Below are 26,144 nucleotides of genomic sequence, written 5' to 3'. Positions count from 1 at the left end.
CCATCTAGAGTTGAGGAGCTGGTAACAAAGTAAGGAATTACATTTTAATATAAAAAGAGAAAGAAAAAGAAAACCCTGGAGAGAACAAGAATTTCCAACCTTCTGTCCCAGAATCAACAACACAACCACCAATTCAACCAATATTAACTTTTAATTTTCTCCTATAAAGAGGGAAAAAAGGAACAGTAACAAAACCAGAAATATCAATATCAAAAATAATAGTAATAAAAATAGGGGCAATTGCTTTAGTGGAGAGTTTTGCCCAAATAATGGGGAAAAAACTGGAAAAAAAACGAACCCAGAAATCCCTTTAAATTACCTGGAGAAAGATAATCCAGAATAATAATTTAACCATAAACAGGAGAAAGTCAGGATTACAAACAAAAATTGCACCCTCCCCCTAAATTTCCCAAACCAAGAAATGAATAAGGATACTTAGTTAGAAACGAGCTATTTACAACATATGTAAAATATCAAAGAGAGTCAAAACACATTTACTGAGAGACTGAATCCTCCTCGACCACGCCTCATCCCTTCTTGGGACTCTCTGTGGTATTAAAGGGATAGTTCACCAAAAAATGAAAATTACGAGACCAACCCAACACTTCACAACTTCTCCATTCAGCTGTAGGTTCCTCATCCATAACTCCATCAAGATCAGCCAGTAACCTCGGGTTGTGATTGATGATCAATTAAACTTCACAGGCCACATTGCTAGAACTCCCTGTTCTGCAGATTTGCCTTATACAACATTAGGAGGATCAGGCTCTTCCTATCAGAGCTACACAACTCCTTATCCAAGCACTTGTTCTCTCCAGACTGGACTATTGTAATGCTCTTTTGGCTGGTCTTCCAGCTTGCACTTCAAACCTCTTCAACTGATCCAGAATGCTAAAACTAGAGTGGTCTTTATCCAGCCGAAGAGAGCGCACATCACACCTCACAAAATTGCACTGGTTGCCAGTTGCTGCTCGCATCACATTCAAGCCACTGATGTTTGCCTACAGAACAACCGGCTCTGCTCCACTTTACCTAAACTCATTACTCCAGACTTACATGCCATCCAGAATGAACTGCAAATGAACGTCTCGTGGTGCAAATCTCGAAGAGGCACAAAATCCCTTTCACGGCCCTTTACCTGGACTGTTCCTGCTGGTGGAAGGAGTCCGTAGCCGATTTCAAGAAACGGCTGAAGACGCATCGTTTTCGGCAACACTTGATCCATTAATACTAACAGTTTTCTCTTCTATTCTGTATCTATATTACAAAAAAAAAAAAAAAACTTGTCAACTGTCTTATGGTCTTTTTGGGAAGGCCAGTGAGGAGTCCATTACAATAGTCCACCCTGCTGGTGATGAAAGCATGCACACGTTTCTCTAAGTCTTGTCTGGAAACAAAGCATCTAATTCTTGCAATATTTTTCAGATGATAGTATGCTGATTTAGTTACTGCTTTGACATGACTACTGAAACTAATTACACAGAGATTCCTGACTGAATTTTTAGTTGTTTGACCCCTAGAGTGAAGGTATGCGTTCACCTTGAGAACCTCATCTTTGTTTCCAAACGCAATGACTTCAGTTTTGTCTTTGTTTAACTGAAGAAAGTTTTGGCACATCCAACTGTTGACTTCATTAATGCATTGGTACAGGGAGTCAATGGGGCTGTAGTCGTTAGGCGATAGGGCTAAGTAGATCTGTGTGTCGTCTGCATAGCTGTGGTAAGCAATTTGGTTCTTTCTCATTATTTGGCTCATTGGGAGCATATACAGGTTGAACAGGAGTGGCGCAAGAATTGAGCCTTGAGGGACTCCGCATGTCATGGATGTCCACTCAGACTTATGGTCTCCTATACTCACATAATAACCTCTCCCTCCTAAGTATGACCTGAACCATTTTAGGACTATCCCAGAAAGCCCCACCCAGTTTTCCAGCCTGTCAAGAAGTATGTTGTGATCGACTGTGTCAAATGCAGCACTGAGGTCGAGTAGTACCAGTATTGATAATTTGCCTCTATCAGTATTTAAGCGAATATCGTTTATTATCTTTATGAGCGCTGTCTCTGTGCTGTGGTGCGGTCGGAAACCAGATTGAAAATTGTCAAAGTATCCATTCAAGCTTAAGAATTTGTTCAGCTGATTGAAGACAACTTTTTCAATGATCTTGCCTATGAAAGGAAGATTTGAGATCGGTCTATAGTTGCTTAATATGGTCTTATCCTGATTGCTCTTTTTCAGGAGGGGCTTTACAACTGCAGTTTTCAGGGAGTTTGGAAAACTCCCAGAGAGAAGTGAGGCATTTACCACTTCTAGATGATCTGCTTCTAAGCTGTTTAACACACTTTTGAAAAATGATGTGGGAAGTGCGTCAAGGGCGAAGGTTGATGTTTTAAGGGGCTGTAAGTTTCTTCCAAAATTTTGCCATCAATTACTTCGAAATCAGACATAGTGACTGTCACGGTTCATGAATTCACTGTTTTCTTCGTGTCTCGTGTATTTGTTGTTCTGTGTGTGTGGGTGTGTGTGCGTTACCGCTCGTTACAGCTGATCAGCACGCCAGCTGATCTCATTCCCCGCACCAGCTGCTGCCAATTCACTCATCTATAAGTTCTCATCGCACTCTCCTCTCTTTGTCAGATCGTTGTTTGGTGTCCTCAGTGTGTGTGTGTTCATCGCGTGCCCGTCTTCAGTCTTGTTCCTGGTTCGAGTTCCTGTTCGGTGTCTTCGTGGTTCGTCTCGTCTGGATATTCACCCGCACTGGATTCACCGTCACCACTCTGCACCAGCACGCTGACCATCTAGTCCCTGCGCCACCAGCCCACCCGAGTTCTGAACTGTTTTGTGTCTTTGACCAACCAAATAAAGAGTTTACTTGCATCCTTGCTTCCGCTTTGTGTTTTATGACAGTGACTACTTCCTCAGGTTCTGGCCTGATCTGTCTGACCCCAGCACAACTCAAGGATGTGCTGATCACCTTTCTGATATTATTGATTTTCTCAGAGAAGAAAGAAGCAAACTCACTGCATTTGCTGTCTGAGAGCATTTCACTGGGAATCTGGCTTGGGGGGTTTGTCAGTCTCTCTACAGTAGCAAAAAGAGTGTGTGTGTTGTTTAAGTTGCTGTTTATAATATTCGAGAGGAAAGTCTGTCTAGCTTTGCCTAGTTCCATATTGAAAGCATGGATGCTGTCTTTGTAGATGTTATAATGGACTACAAGTTTTGTCTTCCGCCACATGTGCTCAGCTTTTCTGCATTGTCTTTTCATATTTTGCACTACTGTTGAGTTTATCCAAGGTGCTTTTTGTCTGCCACTCTTCCTGACTTTCACAGGAGCAATATCATCAATTACACTTTTAACTTTTGAGTTAAAAGAATCAAGGAGAAAATCAACAGAGTCTGCAGATATGCTTGGTGTTAAAGATATAGCCTTCATAAATAGTACACTAGTGTTCTCATTTAAGCATCTCTTCTTGACAGACACAGATCTAGCTACAATGGCAGGAGAGATCAATATATCAAAGAAAATACAGAAATGATCAGACAGTGCTACATCTTTAATAACAATCGATGAAATGTTTAGGTACCCTTACTGTAGTGGTGGGAGAAAAAATCGATCCATCGATGCATCGCGATTCTCTCTCCAACGATTCTGAAATTCTCAGAATCGATTCTGAGCTTATTTTTAACCAGATGTGCGATGACGCCGAGTTTGCTTTAGAAACACCCGTATTCTGCTTGCTTCCAATTCCTCACACACATACACCACTCGAACCGTGCATAAAATAATCTTTCATAAAGTTCGGAATGGTTGAAGCGAATTACAAGGACATTCACAGGCTTCATTGCACCGGATGCGCTGTGAGAGATGCGCGCTTTGTGGACGCGAGAAGTGTGCTGTCTCGCCCGTCGGTATTTTCCTTACAAATGCTCTACGAAGTAGGCTAATCATTTATGTGGTTTGGAATGCAGTGGACTTATATATTTAAAATATGAACTTCACTAACAGAAGGCTGCTTTCAATTTCAAATGCTGACGCGCGCTTTGTTTGTGAAGACTGCTCGCGCATGCGGCTGTGCGACCGTGTAAGTGGTTTAATGTACTTGTGCAAAATTAACGTAAACACAGCCAGTTATGTCTTAAGGGATTAAACGGACAGGACAAACCACATTACTTCTTATATTTCAAAAGAGATCCGTGCGTGAATGCAGCTTAATAGATCTCCCGCAGTCATAGTAAAAAACAACAGTAAAGATGAAGAAAAATCACTTGGTTGGTTCTTGAATGGAAAACGTTCAGATAATCTTAAATATTGAAAGCACTCTTTGCTTGTTGTTTGTTATATCCATTGAAACAAACAACAAACTGTTGCTCCTCTTTATTATTTGCTACTTGCTTGTATGTTTTGAAGTTATATTAGTTTAAAATTCTTAACATACACCTGTTTTAATAAAATTTTTTAATACATTTTTTTTTAAGAATAAAGAATCGTTCTGGAATCGGATCGTGACTCCCAGAATCGGAATCGGATCGGATCGTGAGGTGACTAAAGATTCCCACCTCTACCTTACTGATAAGTAAATCTAGAGTGTGTCCATGATTGTGTGTGGGTCCATGTACATGCTGAGTCAGATCAAAAGTTTTTAAAACAGTTTTGATTTCTTTTGTCATATTGGTTTCTGCATTATCTATGTGAATGTTAAAATCTCCAGCAATTGCAGAACAGTCAAACTCTGAGGTAATTGTTGATAACAGTTCTGTAAAGTCCTCAGCAAAGGCTGGAGAGTATTTTGGAGGCATTGATAGACAGCTTTAGATCCAAACATAGCACAGAAACAGCCCTAGTTACAAATGATCTTCTCTCGGCTGCTGATTCTGGTTTCCTGTCGATTCTTATTCTTTTAGATATTAGTGCTGCCTTCAACACCATTAGTCATTCAATATCACTGGAACGATTGGCTTATACTTGTTAGTTGCTAACAATGCGCTCCTTTTGTTTTATCCTATTTAAGGGGCTGTTTACACATGGCCACTTCATGTGATTTCTCAGATCGGATAGCTATCTGATTTATCAAAACGATTCCATTTACACTTGGTCACATAAATGTGTTTTAGCAAAACGGATATAAATCCGATCTTCAATTCCCGCGCTATATGCAGATTTAATGGAGTTCACGTCACGAAAGCAACAGATATGAGCTGCATTTTATTGATAATTTAGATAATTTCAAAATCAAAGCCCGCAGTAAGAGAGCGCGGCAACAGCCCCGGTAAGATGTCTGCGACTCACTTTCACTTTGATTTGCGATAGTTTGCACGTTGGCTTGATGAATAGATGCTCAGCTGCTCCTCTGCGGTGATGCATGCTTAGCGCTGTCATATCTGGCTATAACATGACATATAGCCTATAACACGCTCTCACGCGTTTATTTTTTAGCATTGTTGGGAGGAGTAAAATTTACATATGTGGTTTCAACAGCCAGATGCGTTAACACTTGTCTAGTTTCTTCTGGAATGCGGCCCAGATCTCCTCCTGAAGTGGTTTGAGCGATCGGATTCAAATCCGTCTCGAATGCGTTTTGGAGGGCATTTACACCTGGTCTTTTCACAGAAAATGCATGAAGTGGCCAGGTGTATACAGCCCCTAAGTGAAGGGAAACAGTTTATCCAGATTAAGAATGTTCAATCAGAGTCTGTTAAGGGGGTCGCACACCGGACGAGAAGCACAGCTCCGCGTCGCGCAGCAACGGCTCAGGACATTGTTCAGAGTCCTGCCGCGCCACAGAGTGCCATGTACATAGTTTTATATTAAATGTACACTTATTTGTCTCAAATCGTCTTTAATGTATATACTGACTTCATCCTGTGCTGCATTATACATTTAGTTTTACATTCATTTACAGAAATCAGCTGCTTGAATGAAAATTGCTGATGTTATCGTATTTTCAAGTAACGGACGCTCAGATAGAGATTATTGTGTTCGAATTTTAAAGAAGTGGTGCTGTGCGACACGGCGCTGCGCTTCTCGCCCGGTGTGCGACCGCCTTTACAGTTACTCAAGGTGTTCCACAGGGGTTAGTATTGGGTCCGCTTTTATCTATTATTTATATTCTACCCCTTGGTCACATTTTTCATACTTATAACATCAATTTCCATTTTTACGCTGATGACACACAATTGTACATATCTACAAAACCATCCCCCTTCAGTACTCACTAAATGTTTGCAGGATGTTAACATATGGATGACCAACAATTTTCTAAAGCAAAATACCAGCAAAACTGAAGCAATTATTTTTGGGTCTTGGTCTGTTTTATCTAAAACTAAATCCTTTACCCTGCTTATTGATAACTGTCCGGTTAATATTTCAACTCAGGTGAAAAGTCTTGGTGTTATTTTTGATGGTTTGCTTTCTTTTGGGTCCCATATTAATAATATTTTTTCATTTATGTAATATTGCTAGACTCTGTCCATCACTTTCTCGGCATAGCACTGAAGTCCTTATTCATACTTTGGTTTCATCACGGATTGATTATTGTAATTCTCTTTTATTTGGCCTAACTGAAAAACAACTCCATCGATTACAGTTAATTCAGAACTCCGCTGCTAGGATTATTACCCATTCACGTACCTCTGATCATATACCAACTACATTGGTTTCCAGTTCATTATCGTATCAATTACAACATTTTATTGCTCACATATAAAGCTCTTCATAATTTGGCTCCTCTCTATCTCTCAGATCTTCATTTGTATACTCCTTCACGTTCTTTGAGATCAACCTAAGCAGAATTATTGGCTTTTCCAAATTTCAAGTTGAGTACATTTGGTGGCTTTCAGTTGTGCAGCGCCAAAATTAGGGAATTCTTTACCATTCCACATTTGCCAGTTGGATTAAATTTCCCCTTTTAACCCTCTGGGGACCAAGCTGTTTTTGGGGTCCTTGAGATGTTCTGACATGCCTTGACATTTGTGCTTTTTTCAGTTATTTATAAACATGTTAATGGCAAAGGTGTAAATTCACTCTATATAGCACAAACAGGGCTACCATAATATGCGAGCAACGTGTATGTAGATGTTTGTATTTTTAAGAGAATAATGTTTATGCGTGGTTATTGGAAAAAATTAAAATGAAAGTTGCTGAATTAAGACCACAAAACACATATTAAATATGTGTCCACAAGACTTTTGACTAATGGATGTTGTCCCTTTGAGTTCTAGCTTCAAAATGATGTAAAAATAGTCTTGCTTTATCGTTCACAAAAAAAAATACATTGATTTAAATGGTGTAAAACAGGTTTTGCTTGGAAAGCCAATATGCGAGGGGGAGGAGTAGTTTACACCTTAGATTATGAATGTCCCACCCACTCTGCATAATGAGCCATTCACTCAGGTGTGAAACTGACTGAGCCACAATGCAAGGACAAAAGATGTATTTAGAAGAAGACTTATATCGACCATTTAAGATTTCGCTTACATCTCTCTTGTAAATATGTTTTGCTATTTTATTAAAAATGTTACAATTACAACAATAATTACAATTTCAACAATATTTCAAGTGTACTCTTTCTTTGTAAAAAAAAAAAAAAAAAGATTATAGGCCTACATTTTATCATATGTATTCATTAGTTTGAATATAGCCAACATTGGAACATCTAACATCTTAATTTTTTTTTGCAGTTTAATACGTTGCTTATACAAATACATTTTATTTCAACATATTCCAGTCGATTTTTACTCATCTCAGTAGGCTATAGCAAAGCAGTTTATTCTTTCACACACAGACGCGCGATTCATATTTAGGCTAAACAGTCTTTACAAATATGTCCCCTTCATTCATCTCACAGAAAGGCGAGTCATATTATAGAAATGCGATTCATCTTTTTGCGGTTTACATAGGCCTACACTAACGTTATTCCATAACGTTATTCCACACGTGAGAAAAGAAAACAGCCTACCTCACTCCTCAGCGGAATCTGCTCCTCATTTCAGGAGATATTGCTCCTCATCAGCACTGTTCTGAGGAATCTTTTCTCCATAAGGTAGGCTATAATGTCTCACTCGCGAGGAGTCGCGACGCGCTTTGTTTACAGCTGATGTGGGCGTTTCACAGCTCTGAAATAGTTCTCAGAATTTGCGTTTGAATAGCACGCGCTCTCCGGGGAGTGGTCACATTACTGTGAATTAGCTCGTAATGAGCTCGACAGGAGTCGCTCTCTTTTTATACAGATTACAGAAGCTGAGAATATTTGTTTTTTATATAAATGACTTAATTTAAAAGATGCGATCTCAAGCTTTATGCCCGTGGGTCTGTTTGCCTGTTTGACTGAATTTTCGCGGAGTTATAGATCATTTTCGAACGCGTTTCAAATGGGAGTTTACTGACAGAGAGAAGGCAGAAATCGCATCATGTTAATTTTTCTTTATTTGTCAAAAAGCAAAACACTTTATTTTTATTGTGAGTATACAGAAAAAAAAATAGAAACTGAACAGGATCGATTGATGTATTACACGAAAATGAAAGATCAAAATTAACAGAGCATTTAGTGTTTATTTTCATTGCTAAAAAAAAAAACGAGCAAAACGCGCGGGCGCGTTTGTGGTCCCCAGAGGGTTAAAGCTCAGTTTAGAATAGCTTTTAGTGATTTGATTTGTTGATTATATGTTTGATCTGTTTGAAGTTATACATGTCTCGGTTGCTCGATATGCACCTTGACTTACATGCAGCTAACAGAGGTTTTGCAAGCTTTATCTCTCTTAAGCAACAGGATATATGTACAATTTTTTGCCCTATACCTACTCATACATATCTGAGTTACACATCACACTTACTTCATGACTTAGCAGAAACATACTCCACAGGCGGTGTCAAACTTCAACTGAGGTTTAACACCCTCTGCCAATTTGTCCACTTTATATTTCAAACAACTTTTCTCAATGTGTTTTTCCCCAATGGACTATTTTATAAGTCTCATCAATCTTTTATTCAATCGCTCTTGTTGTCTAATTATTCGCATCATCTCTTGCTTTGGAGATGGTTGTTTCCTGATGAGGACCTTCCCATCTTCTGTCTTCTCCTTTCTTGGCTTCTTTCTTCTCTTCTTTTTTGTTTGTTTGTTGATGATGCACTCTAAAAAATGCTGGGTTGTTTTAACCCAACTTTGGGTCAAATATGGATAAACCCAAACATTGAGTTAAAAATGCAATGTAAAAATTAATCCCAATGTTTGGGTTTGTCCATATTTGACCCAAAGTTGGGTTGAAACAACCCAGCATTTTTTAGAGTGTGATGATGTATCTTCCATGAGTCACTGCTCCCACCAGTGCCCTGTGCTGTAGCTGCGACTCAGCCACATCCACCTCCGCCCTATCCTCACCTCGATCCCAGCCTGGGAGACCTTCGGGTCCTGTGTCTCTCTGTATTTCAGCACCTCACTGGCACGGCCCACCTTGAACTCCTCATTCAGGCTGCTGATAGGGAGCTTCAGTTTGTTGTTCTGGCCATACAAGGCAATACTGCTCAGGCTTCGAGGAAGACCCAGCCACTTTCGTAGAAACCTGCTGACTCTCCTCTTAAAGCCCTCGATGGTTGAGATTGGAACCTCATAAATCAGGAGTGGCCAGAGTATCCGTGGGAGGATGCCATGTTGGTAAATCCAGGCCTTGAACTTGCCAGGTAGGCCTGACTTGTCCACTACGGCTAGCCAGCCTTACAGTTCAAGCTTGGTTGGTTGCACGGACGGCTTCCGTGTTTTTCAGGCTGCAGTCAAACACCTTTCCCAAGCTTTTCACTGGTTTCTCAGTGATTGATGGTATTTGGGTTATGCCAAGTGTGAAGCGGATTTTGTTGGTGACCTTTCCTTTCTTCAACACCATAGATCTGGACTTTGCTTAATGGGGTCCATCAACTGTCTGGTTACCGTCATTCTTTAAAATATATAATCTTCTGTGTTCAGCAGAAGAAAGAAATTCATACAGGTTTGAAACAACTTGAGGTTGAGTAAATTATGACATTTACAATTTTCATTTTTGGGGGAACTAACCATTTCATGAGTTCACATCTACATAAAATGAATACAATGAAGGTTATGCGTATTTGGCGTGCTGTCCGGGGGGAGGGCTCTGAGCTTGGAGTACCCCCCAAGAGTAGATGGAACTAGAACTGAGGAGATGGGGTGGAGGGGGGATGCTGATAAACTGTCAATGAACCGAGGTAGGTCTGCTGTGTATTTATACCTTGTCATTGAGTTGATACTGATTGATCTCCACTTGTGCTAATTGGGTTAATTATCTGAACATGCTCCTCCCGAACTTTGTTAATAAAACATAATTTAATGACAGATGCAGACATATGTTTAGCTTCTCCAAAAAGCAAGGAACAAGACAGTAGACACATTGACTATTGCATTATAAACAGAGTAAAGTTAAGTCTGTTAAACTGCCTCCTTGTCTTTACTATATCTGTAACATGATGGAATTCATTAACTAACATATGGTTAAGGTCAATATAGACTAAAAACCTTTATACATTATCCTATTCATTTCCTGATTCGTCAGCTTCTGATGAAGTCCCCTCCAATCTCAAAATCAAACTTACGCCCTTCATACTTGATATTGAGAAACGGACATTTCGAAACAGTTATGATGTAACGAAGCCTAGTTTACTGAAATCACGTGACTTTGGCAGTTTTATAAACGCTCTGAACCACTGATTCGAAACTAAAGATATGTTTCGAAGCTTCAAGAAGCAGTGATTCGAAATCGCTCATCACTATCTACAGGTAACAAAAGTTTTTGGCTGCATCGCATGTTTTGATCTGCGCATCTGAGACATTACAGTGTCGTTTGGCCATGCATGCTCACAGACAAGTGAAAATCGTCTAATTTTGAAGAAAAAAAGGTTAGTAGTGGAATGTGACGCAGGAGTCATTTCCATCTTCATCTCCATCACTTCTTTGAATAATTATGTTACTGTAAGGTGTTAGACCGGTAAAATAAATGGCACAGTGATATTCTTTAGAAAGCTTTAATTTGATGTCTCTTTTTGGCGTGTTTGTGTGATATAAATGTGAAATTGAATATTATTTGTGTGATTAGTCATAATATTCCTCATGAAAAATATATTGGATAAATAATATATTAATTGATTATACAAATATTATTAATTCCATTTATGTAGCCTATGAAAATATTTTGTTTAAAAGCAGATCGATTGCTGAATTGTGAAGGTCTTCTGTGACTGAGGTTTGATACATTGATGAAGTTCAGGTAAGTTGAATGTTTGCACTTTCTATAGAGCATTATATGTGTCACGATCTTGGGTTTATTTAGTCATGTTTAGAGGTTGTGTATGTCCTGTTTTTCCGTTCAGTTTATGTTTGAGTTTCCTTGTTAATCTTCTAATTCTAATCTTTTAACCAGTTCTCCACTATTCCCTACCCTTTCTGTAAGTCTAAGTTTATCGTTAATAAAGTCTGCTGCACAGTAATCCTGTTTCCTCGTTGCTGCAACCAGAAACCTAACAATATGCAATGGAGGTTTTACTAATAAAACTAAACTTTTGTTTGGACATTTCAAGTCTGTGTTAAAGATATAATATATAGTTATATATTATATCTTTATTATATCTTTATTATATATAATATACACTCTTAGAAAAAAGGGTTCATTGGGGTTCTATATAGAACCATAGGGTTCTTTACTCAACTCCAAAGAACCTTTTATGCTAAAAAGGTTCTATAATGACAAGAAAGAACCCTTTTGGCACAAAGGTTCTTTAGGCTATTCATTCATATATTACATTATTCTGCAACATTTTGTAGTTGTAATTAAATTGTTTATTAAACTGTTGTAGTAACTTAATATCACATTTTAATCATGCTGATTTTTGGAGGAGAAAAACTGAAATGGCACTCTTCGTGTGATATTGATTAACTACATAAAATGATATAAATTGTAACGAATACGACTCTGGGTTAATTTGAATTAGCTCAAGAATATAGGGAATTTTGGAAATATTAATAATTATGACTCATGGTCATAATTCATAAGTCGCATGTACATTTATTTTATCAATTATAGAGATTACCTTGTTCTGTAACTGGTCTGATCGTTATTCGTCAAGCGAATAAAGGTGAGATTATCACAGTTAAGAAGGGGTATCTCTTTACAAACTCCACGAAAGTTTATGTTCTGGCCACGAACATCAAACTTTCTGAGTTTATTAATTAAAACTACTCAATGTAGTCTATATATATCGAGCTTGTAGCAAGATCTTTTGTCTCATTGACTTTATAAAAGTGGGCTTTCAAATACAGAGACAGTTAAAAGGATATATGGATTTTAATACATGTAAAACTAAAGATGATATGAGCTATAAATACAAACGTACGTAAAAATACAAACAATAAAACAACACACATTTAACCAAACAAGAAAATCCGTGATCAGAATAACATGAAATGAAAGAAAGAAAGAGAAGAGAAGAGGAAATTAGTAATTATTACATACAGAAACCTTTGTTCACGAGACCCCTGGAAACAGCTTTTATCAGCTCAATATATTTGCAGAATTCTGTGCTCTTTCGGGTGAGGCTGAGGCTGAGGCAGGAAGTGGATCTTCTGCTGGGTCTTCCCGGTGCCGCGGGAAGTTTAAAAAGGCTCACTGAATGTAATATTACCGAGAAAGTCAGGTGCGTCTCCCGGGACGGGAGAGGTTGCAAATCTTGGTTGCAAAGACGGCAGGCTTTTACATGACGCGGGCCATGTGTCCCAGATGCCAAGGCGAGGCCTGTCCAGCTGGAGCAGCGCTGCACGTGGAGAAGGAGGAGGAGGTCAGGGACCGGAGAAGCAAGGAAGTGGGATCAGCGGGATCGATGAGAGAAGAGAGAGAGGAAACAGGGTCTCTTGCTTTTTAAAGACATCTGTTTATGCCCTGTTTTCGGTGACAACAGCCAATCAGATCTTCTGATCTGTAGCGGGAAGAAGTCTTCTTTGTGTAAAGAAAAACACGCCCCCCTTGTACCATATGTCTTATGAGGGAAAGGATTCATACTTAGAAATATGATATTTCCTGGAACAAATGCATATTATTGTACTTTGCAGTCAAGATTCGTCTCCGTGAGATGGAGAGGATTACAGAGATATAAAAAAAATAGAATATAGACATTGTAGCAATGCACAGATACATTATTATGCATTAGTATAGGCATTTTAGTTCTATTAATGTTACAATAGGACATATATGCTTTCCTATGGTTTACACACTTCTTAACACAAAAAGGGATATATTTTAGTACATTTAAAAGCGACTTTATTGGTGAAAAGTCTTTTTCCTGTGGTGGGTTTCTGTTTGAAAGTCCACGAGTGTGTGTGTGTGTGTGTGCGTGGAATGTCATGAGGTTGTAAGGTCACAGGGAGTCCATGCTGAAATGGGGGTTTTAGAGGGGATTGTCCAGAACAGGGTTCCTTTTGTGACTAAAATGTCCCTCTGGGGAGCAACAGATTGCAATTTTGACTGTTCATAGTAGACTTAGCGGCACCATGCACAGACTGTTGTTTAAGGAGACAACGAAGGATGTGTTTGGAGACAAGGATTTACTAATTGGAACAGCATGTGACCGCATGTCAGGCATTGTCGCTACAAAATATATACATTTTCTAACCCCCATATCTTGAATTTTGTGATCATTCACATGCATTCATAAATGCATTTGAATACACTGAATAATGCAGTGAAAGAACGCACTCAAAATGCACACGCGCACTAGTATAGCTAGACTTCATCATGTAACTTTACATTAGCCTAGATGCGTGCACTCTGTAGGCACGATTTGTTTAGTTTTTGAAATATACTTGATAATGTTAAAGCGCACATCGTTAAAACAAAAAATACGATATTATCGCAGACGATTTAGCTATATCGCACACCCCTATATTGACCTTATCGTCATCATCATCATCATTATCATCATAACAAGAAATACATAAGGAAAACATACATAAGGGCTCATTCTAAGCTAGGGTGACCATTTTTTAGGCCCCGTTTACACGTACATGGTTATTTTGAAAAACGGAGACATTTCCCTTCGTTTGCACCCTTCGTTTACACGCAAACGGAGGATTCGCCAATGAAACCGATTCTTTCTAAAAACTCCGGCCAGAGTGGAGATTTTGAAAATCTTCGTTTGCACGTTTGCATGTAAACAGAGAAAAACGGAGTTTTAGGCAGCGACGTCACAGAATGTGACTATTTTCGGATTCTGATTGGCTAAGGTGGGCTTGAGCTTCTCGTTACACTGCCACCTACAGGTTTGGCATGCTCTTGACAGCATATACACAGGTTCGTGTGCACGATGTTATTTTTGAAAACGAAGAGGGGAGAAATGTCCGTTTATGAAAATAGCCATCCACGTGTAAACGTAGCCTTAGTTTTCAGAAAACAGGACGGGGGCGTGGTTGATGAGCAGGGCGTGGTTTGAGGAGGCGTGGTTAAGGGGGTGGGGGCGTGGCTGGGGGTGAATGCATCAAAAAATACTTGACAAATGCATTCACAACCTTGTTGTGACATAGGCCACAACCTATGTTATTGTACTTTAATACATAAAGGAATACATCCTTTCCATTCAATGTTTGGCCCGCAAAAATAGAATACTATTAAAAAAAAAAGGTTTAGCTTTTAACACCTTTTACATGATGACACTATTTCTTTTCATTGCCATAAGCATAGGTTAAAAATCTACTGCTAAAATAAAAAATCTACTACACTATTTAAGTAAAAAAAAAAAAAAAAAAAAAAAAATTAAATCCTCCTGTTGTTCTCTTGTAGCCTATACTTTCTTTATGTGGGCTTCTAGGTCGCTAGCACCTGTATTTGACACTGACACGTGCGTGCCAGCTTTGTTGTTCATGCATTCTGCTTTACACGGATCCCGACCGAAATGAAAACGCAGGAATTTTCTCTGTAAATCATCTGTGAATTTACATTTGGGCTTTTTTTTACGCTGTTAGCTACTTACATCTTACCTCGCACTTGACCGCAAACTGAAGCGTCGAGTCACGCTGCTAAAATTCTGTGAACGTAAAGTCCGCCTACTTTGATTTGATTGGTCAATGTCAGAATATTTGAAATGACAAGCAGTGACAGACCAATGAGGCTGAGATGAACACACACACACACATCTGTTTTCTGACGTGCTCTCTGCTTGCCGCTGCGGAATCGGATTGAGGAACGCGCTGATTATAACAAGACGGGGCGAAGCCGAAGCCGGTTTCATATGTTTTGTGTGCAAAGGCAAGCGTATATTTAAAGTACACGCTTAATGGCCCAATGAAAAATAATGAAAACCAGGACATTTTCATCACTTTATAAAAAACAGACAGGACGGCCAGGACAGGACGTGAAAACAGGACATGTCCTGGGAAAACAGGACGGTTGGTCACCCTATTCTAAGCCATTTATAGCTGAATAGGCTTTTGTCTTGTCTTAGCCTTGTTTGCTGCTCTTTCATTTCATTCTTTGTCATTTATGTGAAATTATTGTACCACAACTAAACAATTTTGCATTATGGATTTAAATTTTTTATCTGTTGAACAGCAAACATAAACAAAAAGAAGTAATAAACTCATTATTTTCATTAATTTTACAAAGTAAACAATTTGTTTGCATTTGCGCGAGCATATTCACGCAGCGCTGTCTCGCGAGTGCAGTGCAGTGCACGTCACGTTTTTGAATTCCAACGGTCGAGAAGAGACTGATCCCCGTCTGCTGATTTAAATTGACGGTCTGACGGAAATATTGTTGTGGTAAGTGAGAAAAATACATCGATTTTTTTAAGTAATTTACTTGTTAGAAGCTTTAAACCCATTAGTAATGAAGTTGTCAATGTTTCTACAACGGATTTACACTAAAACACGAAAGAGCCTGAACCGCGATAGTGTCACAAGTTGCCTTACATCGGTAAGTTGTGTTGTGCTTGTTGCAAACTGTTACATTTTGTGTTTTCTGATCCTAAGCTTAAGTTAGTTTTTAACTGCAGATAGTGCTCTAAACTAGTTTTTGACCGCACACTCAAATGGTCATGAAGAACAGTCCTACAGAACAGAGCGCTTGTGCGTTCAGCTTAGGGGCGGTTCTAGACCCTTTTTAGGTGGGCTTCAACCCCCATATTTTTAGTCTCAGCCCCTCCTAAAACTATAATCAGCTATCTGAATGATCAGGCCAGTGCTACTTCTTCAGTAAAGTTTATCATTCTCTCTTGTTTACTGATCGACCCCCCTAAAGGTGAAATCCTAGAACCGCCCCTGCAGCTAGTGGTTAAATGTACCACTTCGGCTCAGAATGCTTTTATGATGCTAGATAATTGTAAACAGCCCAATGTGAACACTATTGTGATTCACTTCAACCTTTTCAAACTTTATGAATGATTATTTTATGTTCAAGTCAAGTGGTGTCTAAGGAACTGGAAGCAGGCCAGGGTTCGGCTGTTTCTAAAGCACACACAGCTTAAAGGGATAGTTTAATATTTACATTTACAGAATACAACTTTACTTTTTTTCATGGTAGACTAAGAGGTCAATAAAGTAGTGACATGTACATGATGTGAAATTAATAGTAACTTTCTGTTTTCCTTTTCAAGATTACAGATGATGTCTGCAAATGGCTCCAAACCATCAACCAGTGATGGAGGCAATGGAGTGCCTCTTTGCTACTTATTTCGTATTCAGTGTGGAATACCCCAAGCACATCACTCACACAATGAATTTTGTTGAGCACTACCTGTTTAAACTCTCCAGCAGCTAAAAAAAAAAAACTGTCTGTCCCAGTGCTCAAAATGTATAATCAATTATCATAATACTTTGATATGCCATGAATAGTGCTAATGTAAATTTGTAAATATGAGGCGATTGATGTTATTCTGAAATGCTGATCTGAATTTGAATCTGTAATTACAATTCTTTATGAGTGATATTAATGTAAATTTGTAGATTTGAAGTACTAGATGTTCTGAAATGCTGATCTGAATTTTAATCTATGTATTCACATTCTTTATGAGTGATATTAATATGAATTTGTAGATTTGAAGTACTTCTATATCTGTATATTTCCATTGTGAGTTATATTAATATGGATTTGTAGTTTTGAGTGACTTGATGTTGTTCTAACACTGATGGGAATTTAGATGAATCTGTATATTTGTATTATTTATTAGTGATAGATTAATGTAATTTTGTACATTTTATGGACTTATTTTGTAATATGTAGATGTAGGTGAAACTATTTTCATTATTTATGAGAGATTTTTTAAATGGTTGATGTTTTAATGTTGATTTGTACATTTAAAGCCTTGAATACTTGAAATTACAGTAGCGTTCTTTCAGTAATAGTAATTATTTTTGTTAATATAAATAAATTACTAGTTCTATGCACTTTGGGTGTGCTTTTTTTCAGTATTCATGGGTGACTTTTTTATGTGAATTACATTTTTACATTTTAGGGTCTTGATGTTTGTCAATAATATGAAATATTTAATCCAGAAAGGACAAAACATATGATAATGAATGAACCCCTAAAAGGTTCCATATAGAACCTTTTTCCTGGTTACAAAGAACCCTAAAGGGTTCTTTTGATTGAACCCTTAAAAAGGGTTCTATATAGAACCTTTTAGGGGTTCCAAATACGTAGCGCCTGATAGAACCTTTTAAGGTTCTATATAGAACCTTTTCTTCTAAGAGTGTATATGGATATATATCCAGAAGTGTCTTGTTGCACTCACTGCAATCCAATAATGACAAAAGACCATTCAAGAAGAATCAGTTTTATTGACAATTTATCGCTAATTAAGATTGAAAAAAAAGTAAAAATATGGCTAAACAATAGTGTTTATTGCTAATTATTCTTAATAGCATTAAATAACACATTTAATACTTACCAACACTCTAAAATGATCTTATGATTGTCTGCTTGTAGATTTCCTTACAATACCTCGTTTTCTCAAAACTAATCTACAGAATCTGAAAGTGGGAAATGATTTGTACAGCAATTGCTTAAGCACAACAACAAATCAATACAATCCAAAAGAAAGAAACAAACAGAGAGCAGGCAGGATTGGTACGCTTGTTAATAAAAAAATAAAGCTACACAGCAAACATATAATTATATATGAATTCCATTGAGTTTGATGAATTCCACCGTATTCCATCATATTTCAAATTAGGAAATCAACACGTTCTCACTCCCAACTTGTCACATTTGACGCTTGGTCCAGCGATGTTTGGAGATGCTATAGCAATAGGCTTGTTTGAGATGTGTCGCCCTCATCTGAAATGAAGCCGAGAGTTATGAGTTGCCGGATTGAACAAAAGCGAAGCGAACGCCATGAGAGAAAGTGACAGTGTGTGCGACAGACTGAGTGTCAAATTCTCTGTTCAACTTGTCTACTTATAGGTTTGTTGCTTTATTGGCCTGACATTTGGAATATAGTATTGCCAAAGCATTTTGAGTATTTAAATACAGAATAGAATTACACCATCTTAGAAAAACAAACAAATAGGTTTAGGCCTAAACATAAAAACAGAAGAGGAACAGTAGATAATACAAAAAACAGCAGATCATATTTCTTGCATTATATTCATTATAATTAATTACAGTTATATATAATAAAGAATATTTGAAGTATTGCAAAATATATTATGGTGTGTTAAAAAGTTATAAGCTATTCATATTTTGCAGCTAGTTTGGCTGCCATCTCATCCTCTCTGAGCATTTACTATTTTATCATTACAAAACGTACTCGGTTACCTAATGTAACCTCGGTTCTCTCTAGAAGAGGGAACAAGTATTGCGTAAGTAGCTTACGCTTCGGGAAAGTTCTCTTTCTTCGAGATCTGAAGCCAAAAAATTATCCTTAATTTTGCATTTATTGTCAACGCAGTGCAGCGGCAGGCAGACCAAAGCAAGCTGTATAAGCGTGCTCATTGGCTGCCAGGCGGCAACTGCTTAAGCCTACCAGTGAGCCCGGCGTGACGTCACACCCAATGAGTCAAGAAGGGTGTGGCCAGTGTGTATATATTGAGGGCTCACAGGCTGAACTCTGGTTTTCATAGTCTGAAGCGCAAAAGCTCGTGGCGCGTCACGGCAGGTTACACAATACTCGTTCCCTCTTCTAGAGAGAACCGAGGTTACATTAGGTAACCGAGTACGTTCTCTTACGAGAGGTTCTCTCGTATTGCGTAAGTAGCTTACGCTTCGGGAACCCATTGTCAACGCCGTGCGCGCCGAGCATCCAACACATGAATCCCAGGGAGACCGGGGAAAAACATAACGTTGAAACAGGTGGCCGGTCGGGCCCACACCTGTACTAAGCACTTCACTTCACATAAAAGATAGAGCGGCATAGCCGGTCTGTATACATCAGTGGAAATGGTGTGGCCGGCAGCGCGGGCCCACACAGTGCATAAACACGTATAGGGAAAGGGAATAGAGCAGAAACACTGGTCTATTTGTGGAAAAGAATCCTTCCCCTGGTGCCAACCAGAAAATTAACCAGTATGTGGACATAGTCTGCGCATAAGCGACTGGGCAGCATACATGCCACTTATACTGATAACAGTTTAGCCTGCAGGGCGGGAACTTCCAGGTTATAAAACCTCACGAATGTAGATGGGGAGGCCCAGCCCGCCGCCATACAAATATCGTGAATAGAAATTCCGCTGGACCAGGCCCACGAAGAGGCCATGCCTCTAGTGGAGTGGGCTCTGACACCCAAAGGACACTGCAGGTGTTTGGAGGCTTAAGCTGCTGCAATCGCGTCCACTATCCACCTGGGCAGGCTCTGTTTCGAGGCGGCGAGACCCTTGGTGCGTCCGCCAAAAGAAACAAAGAGCTGCTCGGACCGCCTGAAAGCGGCGGAACACGTGATGTAAACTCTCAGCGCCCTAAAAGGGCATAGGAGGTTATCACTGTCCCCGTTATCGGATATTGGCAGAGCCGAGAGGGAGATGATTTGTGCCCTAAAGGGGGTACCAATCGCTTTGGGAATATACCTGTGTCTCGGTCTGAGAATGACTTTAGAGTCATTCGGTCCGAACTCAAGACATGCAGGGCTAATAGATAGCGCGTGCAGATCCCCCACGCGTTTTACTGAAGACAGAGCTATCAGAAAAACGGTTTTGAGCGAAAGGTACTTAGGATCCACAGATTCAAGCGGTTCAAAAGGAAAAGCCTTCAGGGCCTCCAGGACCAAGGACAGATCCCAAATAGGAACCGAGGGGGGCCGCGGGGGATTCATCCGCCTGGCTCCTCTGAGGAAATGGATAATAAGCTCATTCCTTCCGATTGCCCGACTGCGCGTCGTCTCAGCGAACGCTGCAATAGCCGCCACATACACTTTGAGCGTGGAAGGGGACCTGCCCTTTTCCAACAGCTCCTGTAGGAAGGAGAGCACTTGCGGAACCCCACATGTGCGTGGATCAAAGCTCTTAGTAGCGCACCATTTAGAGAACACAATTTGTTCACGACCCCTTCTGGCAGGTCAACGGGTATCTGTTGATTACCCATGCATGCAGAGACCATCGCTCCGGATGGGGATGCCAGATTGACCCACCGGCTTGAGAGAGGAGATCCTTTCTCACCGGGATCGGCCATGGGGGTGAGTGCGACAGCCTCACCAGCTCTGGGTACCAAATCTGGTTCTCCCAGCGCGGGGCTATAAGGAGCACTGGGTGCTGTGTTACACTGATCCTTGATAAAACCTGTGGTAAACAGGGAGATCGGGGAAAAAGCGTACAGCGGGAGGCTGGGCCAGGTCTGGGACAGCACGTCCTCGCTTTTCGAGAAAAATTTCGGGCAATGAGCGTTGTCTCTCGACGCAAAGAGGTCGACCTCCGCTCTGCCGAATAGGAGCCAGAGAAACTGGACTGTCTGGGGTTGCAGGGACCATTCTCCCGGGGGAATGATGTCTCTGGACAGTCTGTCTGGACCGACATTCAGGTGGCCCGGCACGTGCGCGGCTCTCAGCGAGCGCAACGAGCGGTGACCCCACACGAGAAGGCGTTCTGTCAGCTTGCACAGGTTCCTGGATCTGACACCGCCCTGTCGGATCACATAGGATACCACAGACATGTTGTCCGAGCGGACTAGCACATGGTGATCCTGTATGAATGGGAGGAAGCGCTTGAGCGCGTTCTCGACCGCTATCATCTCCAAACAGTTTATGTGGAGGCATTTCTCCTGGTCTGACCACAGGCCAAAGACCGGTTTGCCCTCGAAAGAGCGCCCCAACCTGAGGTGGAAGCGTCCGTCGAGATAACTTTGCGGTGTGAGATGGCTCCCATTGTCACTCCCCGCTGGTACCAGTCGGCCGCTAACCAGGGCTTCAGTGCTGAAAACGCAGCTCTGAGTCACTCTGGTTCGAATGCCGCCGGAAGCCCAGGCTCTGTGAGGCACTCGGGCATTCAGCCAGCGTTGTAGCGGGCGCATACGTAACAGACCCAGCTGAAGCACTGCTGCAGCTGAAGCCATACAACCCAGCATCCTCTGAAATGTCTTGAGAGGTGCGGTGCTGCCCGGCTGGAAGGACGCGGCCAGGTGTCGAATGCAGCGCGCGCGCTGTGTCGACAGGCGGGCCGTCATTGCCACAGTGTCCAGATCCAAACCCAGAAAAGAGGTTGATTGACTGGGCACTAATGAGCTCTTGGTCCAGTTGACCGTGAGCCCCAGGCTGTCCAGGTGGCTTAGAAGCACTGTTCTGTGGGCGATGAGTTCGGCCTCTGACTGTGCTAGAATTAGCCAATCGTCCAAGTAGTTCAGAATTCGCATTCCCCGACCCCTCAGGGGAGCGAGAGCCGTGTCCATGCACTTCGTAAATGTACGGGGTGCCAACGACAGGCCGAAAGGCAGGACGGTGTACTGATATACCTGACCGTCGAAGGCGAATCTCAAGAATGGCCTGTGACGGTGTATTATCTGGATCTGAAAGTACACGTCTTTTAGATCGAGAGATATAAACCAGTCCCTCGGGCAAATTTGCGCGAGAATTTGCCCGGTTGTGAGCATTTTGAACGGTCTTCTCATAAGAGCCTTGTTCAAACATCTTAGATCCAAAATTGGTCTGAGAGCTCCGTCCTTCTTGGGAACGAGGAAATAACGGCTGTAAAAGCCCGACTCGCTCATAGAAGGGGAAACCGGTTCTATAGCCCCTTTGCACAGAAGTGTAGCTATTTCTGCTCGAAGTAGATGTGCTACTTCTCCATTCACTCTCGGTACGCGCCTGAAAGCGCAGGGGGCGGCGAGCGAACTGCAGAGTATAGCCCTTTTTTACTGTGCTTAGCACCCATTCTGATGCGCCTGGAATAGCTTCCCACGCTTTAGAGTGTGAAGCCAGGGGCAGAATGGCCTCCGGGCTCTGATCGGCGCGCGTCGCAGGCTCGAGAGCTCGAAACGGAGGGGTGGGCGCAGCGCGCGCGCTCTCTGTGCTTAGATACGGCGGATCGCACGCAGCGATAGCTGGCCGTTTTACACACGGTGTCCCGGTGGCTTGGACGGGGAACATATAGTGTGAGGCGCGACGCGCGAGGGCGGCGTCGGGGCGAAATGTTCGTTAGTATGTGTGAGCGCTCGAAGGCGGGCACAGGACTTACATTTAAAACATGACCGGTCGTGAGAGGCCGTGTGACAGAGCGGGCAGTGAGTAGGTGTGGGCACGGTGAGGTGGACACGTGACCTACTTTTATCACTCGAGGGGCTTCTGCCTGCTTTGTGAGAGTGGGCTCTGTGAGAAACACGGGATTTATAGTGCTTGTGTGCAGGGGTGAACACGGAAACGTGGGCACATTCACTGCATTTGAAACACATACGGCGTGAGCCGTGCAACCAGACATTATGCTCATTTGAGATTTCTCTGGGTCGCCGTGAGAACGGTGGTTGCGCGCAGGCGAGCGGGTAGATATACCGGCTCGATGACTGCGAAGTAAACATCTGCAGTAGCCGTGGCAACGGGGACTGACAGAGTGTGAAGCTTTGACAGTGGTCCAGCCGCAGCGGGACTTAACCGTCTTTTCTTCCCTCGTGTTTAGACGCTCATAAATACTCGAGCACCATGAGTAGGAGTGGTACGAGAGGCGGGTTCATTTTCTGTATGTAAGAAAAACTGGCCGCGAGCTCGGAGAAGCGAACAGCATAAACTTTTATCTGCCGCGAGAGCCGGGATCGAACTCGGGTCTACCGCGCGAAAGCCTATGATTCTGCCACTGAACCACAGGGGAGAACACATTACCTTTCAGTTAGTGCGAACATATAAGAGAGCGACCTCATGTTCATTTGCAGGCGTGCGTGTATAAAAACAGGCTCGTTTACTGCAATAGTAATATTTCCAGCCGCCTGAACTTAAGAGGGGACTGAGAAATGTGTGAGAATTGGCGGTTTGTCCGGCCACAGCGGGACTAAAACACTCTCTCTCCTCTTTTCGCCGGTGAGTGAGGCGCGCGCGCTGAACGTTGCTCGTGACCGTCCGCTCTGTTATCCCTTGTGAACGGCGCAATCTGCGCGGCCCAACAAGGGGGAGAGCGGGTTCGCTTTCTGTATGTAAGAAAAGCTGGCCGCGAGCTCGGAGAAGCGAACAGCATAAATTATTAACTGCCGCGAGAGCCGGGATCGAACACAGGTCTCTGGCCGCGAAAGCCTAAGATTCCACCACTGAGCCACAGGGGAGAATACAATAGCTTTCGGTTAGAGCGAGCATATAAGAGAGCGTCATGTCTTGTGACAGCGTTTGCTTGCAGGCGTGCGTGTATTTATAACAGGCTCGTACACTGCGATATGAACAATTCCAGTCACCTGAACTTAAGAGGGGACTGAGAAATGGAGGTAGGTCCGGCCACAGCGGGACGAAAACACTCTGTTCTCCTTTTCGCCGGTGAGTGACGCGCGAGGACGGAGTAGCTTTCTTGTAACGTAAAGAGAGCTCCAAGACCGTCCGCTTCTGCCATCCCTTGTGAGCGGCGCAGTTTGCGCGGCTCGAACAGAGGGAGAGGAAGCTCGCTCCGAGACCATCCGCTTCTGCCATCCCTTGTGAGCAGCGCAGTAACGCGGCTCGAACAGAGGGAGAGTGTCTATCTCATTCGCCTCATCCTCTGACGCGGCGGCGGCGCGGGCGAGAGCCGGCGGTTGAGCGGCCGGGAGGGGGGGGCGAAGAGGGCGAGAGAGAAGCTCGAGGGAGAGGTTCCGGCGAGCTCCTCAGTCACAACAGTCTCCGGTGGTCTCTGCGAGCGGCGCTTCTTCTTGCGTGGCCCGGCAGGGACAGGCGGAGCGACAGCTTGGTCGAAAACTTCAAGTCGAGCCCGCAGGGTCGACATTGAAAGTTCCTCGCACTCGGGGCAGCCGCCCGTAGAGAGTGCGGTGGCGGCGTGCTCGCGGCCCGGGCAGAGAGCGCAGAAGAGGTGGCGGTCTCCGTTGCTGAGCGGGGCGCGGCACGAGCCGCAGGAAAAACTAGGCATTTTGACAAAAACGCCTCGTGCTCTTTTAGAACAGTGAGAGAGAGTGTGTGTTGCAGGGCGAACACACACAGCAGTAATAAAAGGATATGTCGCCGGATAGCGTAGCAGGCACGGATGGCTGAAGGCGGCGAAGGCGGCTGGCTTCCTCAGGCGCTGTCCTAAGCTTGCTGGTCGCTGGTTTCGACGGCGGCGGCTTCTCAAGATCCAGCGATGCGAAGAGCTTCGCTGAAGACAAGAAAATCAGAGTTCAGCCTGTGAGCCCTCAATATATACACACTGGCCACACCCTTCTTGACGGTTAGAAGGGTGTGGAGGGCCTCATTGGGTGTGACGTCACGCCGGGCTCACTGGTAGGCTTAAGCAGTTGCCGCCTGGCAGCCAATGAGCACGCTTATACAGCTTGCTTTGGTCTGCCTGCCGCTGCACTGCGTTGACAATAAATGCAAAATTAAGGATAATTTTTTGGCTTCAGATCTCGAAGAAAGAGAACTTTCCCGAAGCGTAAGCTACTTACGCAATACGAGAGAACCTCTCGTAAGAGAACCATCAATTCCTTCATATGCTGATATGAGATGTATTGTTTTGTCTTATATCAGGATGGCAGTGCGTGTGGTTTTGTTTCTATCACTTTTCACTGGACTGTGCGTCGCTGATTCCAAAGGTACGTTTAAAATGATGCAAGTAAAAATGCCTGGATTTAAAAACCTGTAACTATTATGTATCATTATATTCATCATATTATTTTATTAAAATTATAGGCTGAAATATGGTTATTGAAAATCAGTTATTTATTTATGAAGACTGTGATAGAATTTGCTTTTGTATTTATTAATGTGTGCATAACTGTTATTTTATTGACAGTAGTGGACATACCATCGTGCTCTTGTGTTTCAAGTGAGTATTCTTCATTAATTTGAACATTGTCAGTAACACACAGCCTACAATGTACATCATCAAAACAGTTGTTATCGCAAAATAACCCATGGCTACATGGCTAGCCACATATAAATAATTTTGTACACAAAATATTGATTTGAGTTCAAATATTAGCTCACTTGTAAAATATGCAAATATTCCATGACGAAAAAATATTCCTAGCAAGACAAACATTTCAGGGATAATGTACAGCCATTCATTAAACCAAATTAATAACTACATGGACATATTGATTTGAGATGAAACCGTTTTAAATTCTTGTCTGTTTATTGTCTGCTTATATATCTCAATCCACAAAAACAATCATTCGGGCAACAAAAAGTTATTGTTTATTATTTTGTTATGCAGGGAATCTTGCTCTTGGAGCCACAGTTGTCCAGTCTTCCACATATGGTGAAGGAGAAGCTCAAAGGGCTGTCGATGGCAACAGGGATTCAAATTTCAATCATGGGTCATGCACTTATACTAATGGGGAGAGTTGACTTGGGGGAAATCTATGAGGTAACCAGGGTTAGCATCACTAATCGTGGAGATGCTGTTCCAGAGAGGATAAATGGAGCTCAGATCCGTATCGGCAACAGCCTGGGAAATAATGAGCTGTAAGTATTGTCTCTCTCTTAATACTTAAACAAGTGGTTAGAAAATTACTAAATAAGATAACATTACTTAGAATAAATATAACTTGCCTTTGACTGAAGTATATTTAATATGCTTCATGGCATT

At 41.9% G+C, this 26,144-nt stretch overlaps 1 protein-coding gene and 1 long non-coding RNA gene across 4 annotated transcripts in view; one reads left to right on the top strand and one right to left on the bottom strand.

The window, feature by feature from the left end:
• Window positions 1–26,144, bottom strand: part of LOC311093325 — a 123,552-nt gene that overhangs the window by 2,112 nt on the left and 95,296 nt on the right. The gene's annotated exons all lie outside the window — the stretch shown is intronic.
• On the top strand, window positions 7,673–26,020 carry LOC311093323 (fucolectin-3-like). Of its 3 annotated transcripts, none has more exons than XM_084130639.1 (5): window positions 7,673–10,894; window positions 11,202–11,262; window positions 25,082–25,146; window positions 25,347–25,379; window positions 25,770–26,020. In XM_084130639.1, the coding sequence occupies exons 2-5, from the start codon at window positions 11,252–11,254 to the stop codon at window positions 25,901–25,903; spliced, it is 243 nt and encodes an 80-aa protein (XP_083986765.1). In that variant the 5' UTR covers window positions 7,673–10,894; window positions 11,202–11,251; the 3' UTR covers window positions 25,904–26,020. The 3 variants fall into 3 exon arrangements, with proteins under 3 accessions (XP_083986765.1, XP_083986766.1, XP_083986767.1); XM_084130640.1 differs by having other exon boundaries at window positions 11,199–11,262; XM_084130641.1 differs by having other exon boundaries at window positions 25,350–25,379; window positions 25,770–26,012.

The sequence above is a fragment of the Abramis brama genome, assembly GCF_963993115.1.
Source record: "Abramis brama genome assembly, chromosome: 12".
NCBI classification, from domain to species: domain Eukaryota; kingdom Metazoa; phylum Chordata; class Actinopteri; order Cypriniformes; family Leuciscidae; genus Abramis; species Abramis brama.
The sequence above is the reverse complement of the archived record's forward strand: the minus strand, read 5'-3'. Positions and strand labels throughout refer to the sequence as shown.

Bases quoted from the DNA above. Each gene is read 5' to 3' on its own strand.
- LOC311093323 (XM_084130639.1), top strand. The intron at 25,147-25,346 runs GTACGTTTAAAA...TTTTATTGACAG, and splicing joins GTGCGTCGCTGATTCCAAAG to TAGTGGACATACCATCGTGC. The intron at 25,380-25,769 runs GTGAGTATTCTT...TTTGTTATGCAG, and splicing joins ATCGTGCTCTTGTGTTTCAA to GGAATCTTGCTCTTGGAGCC.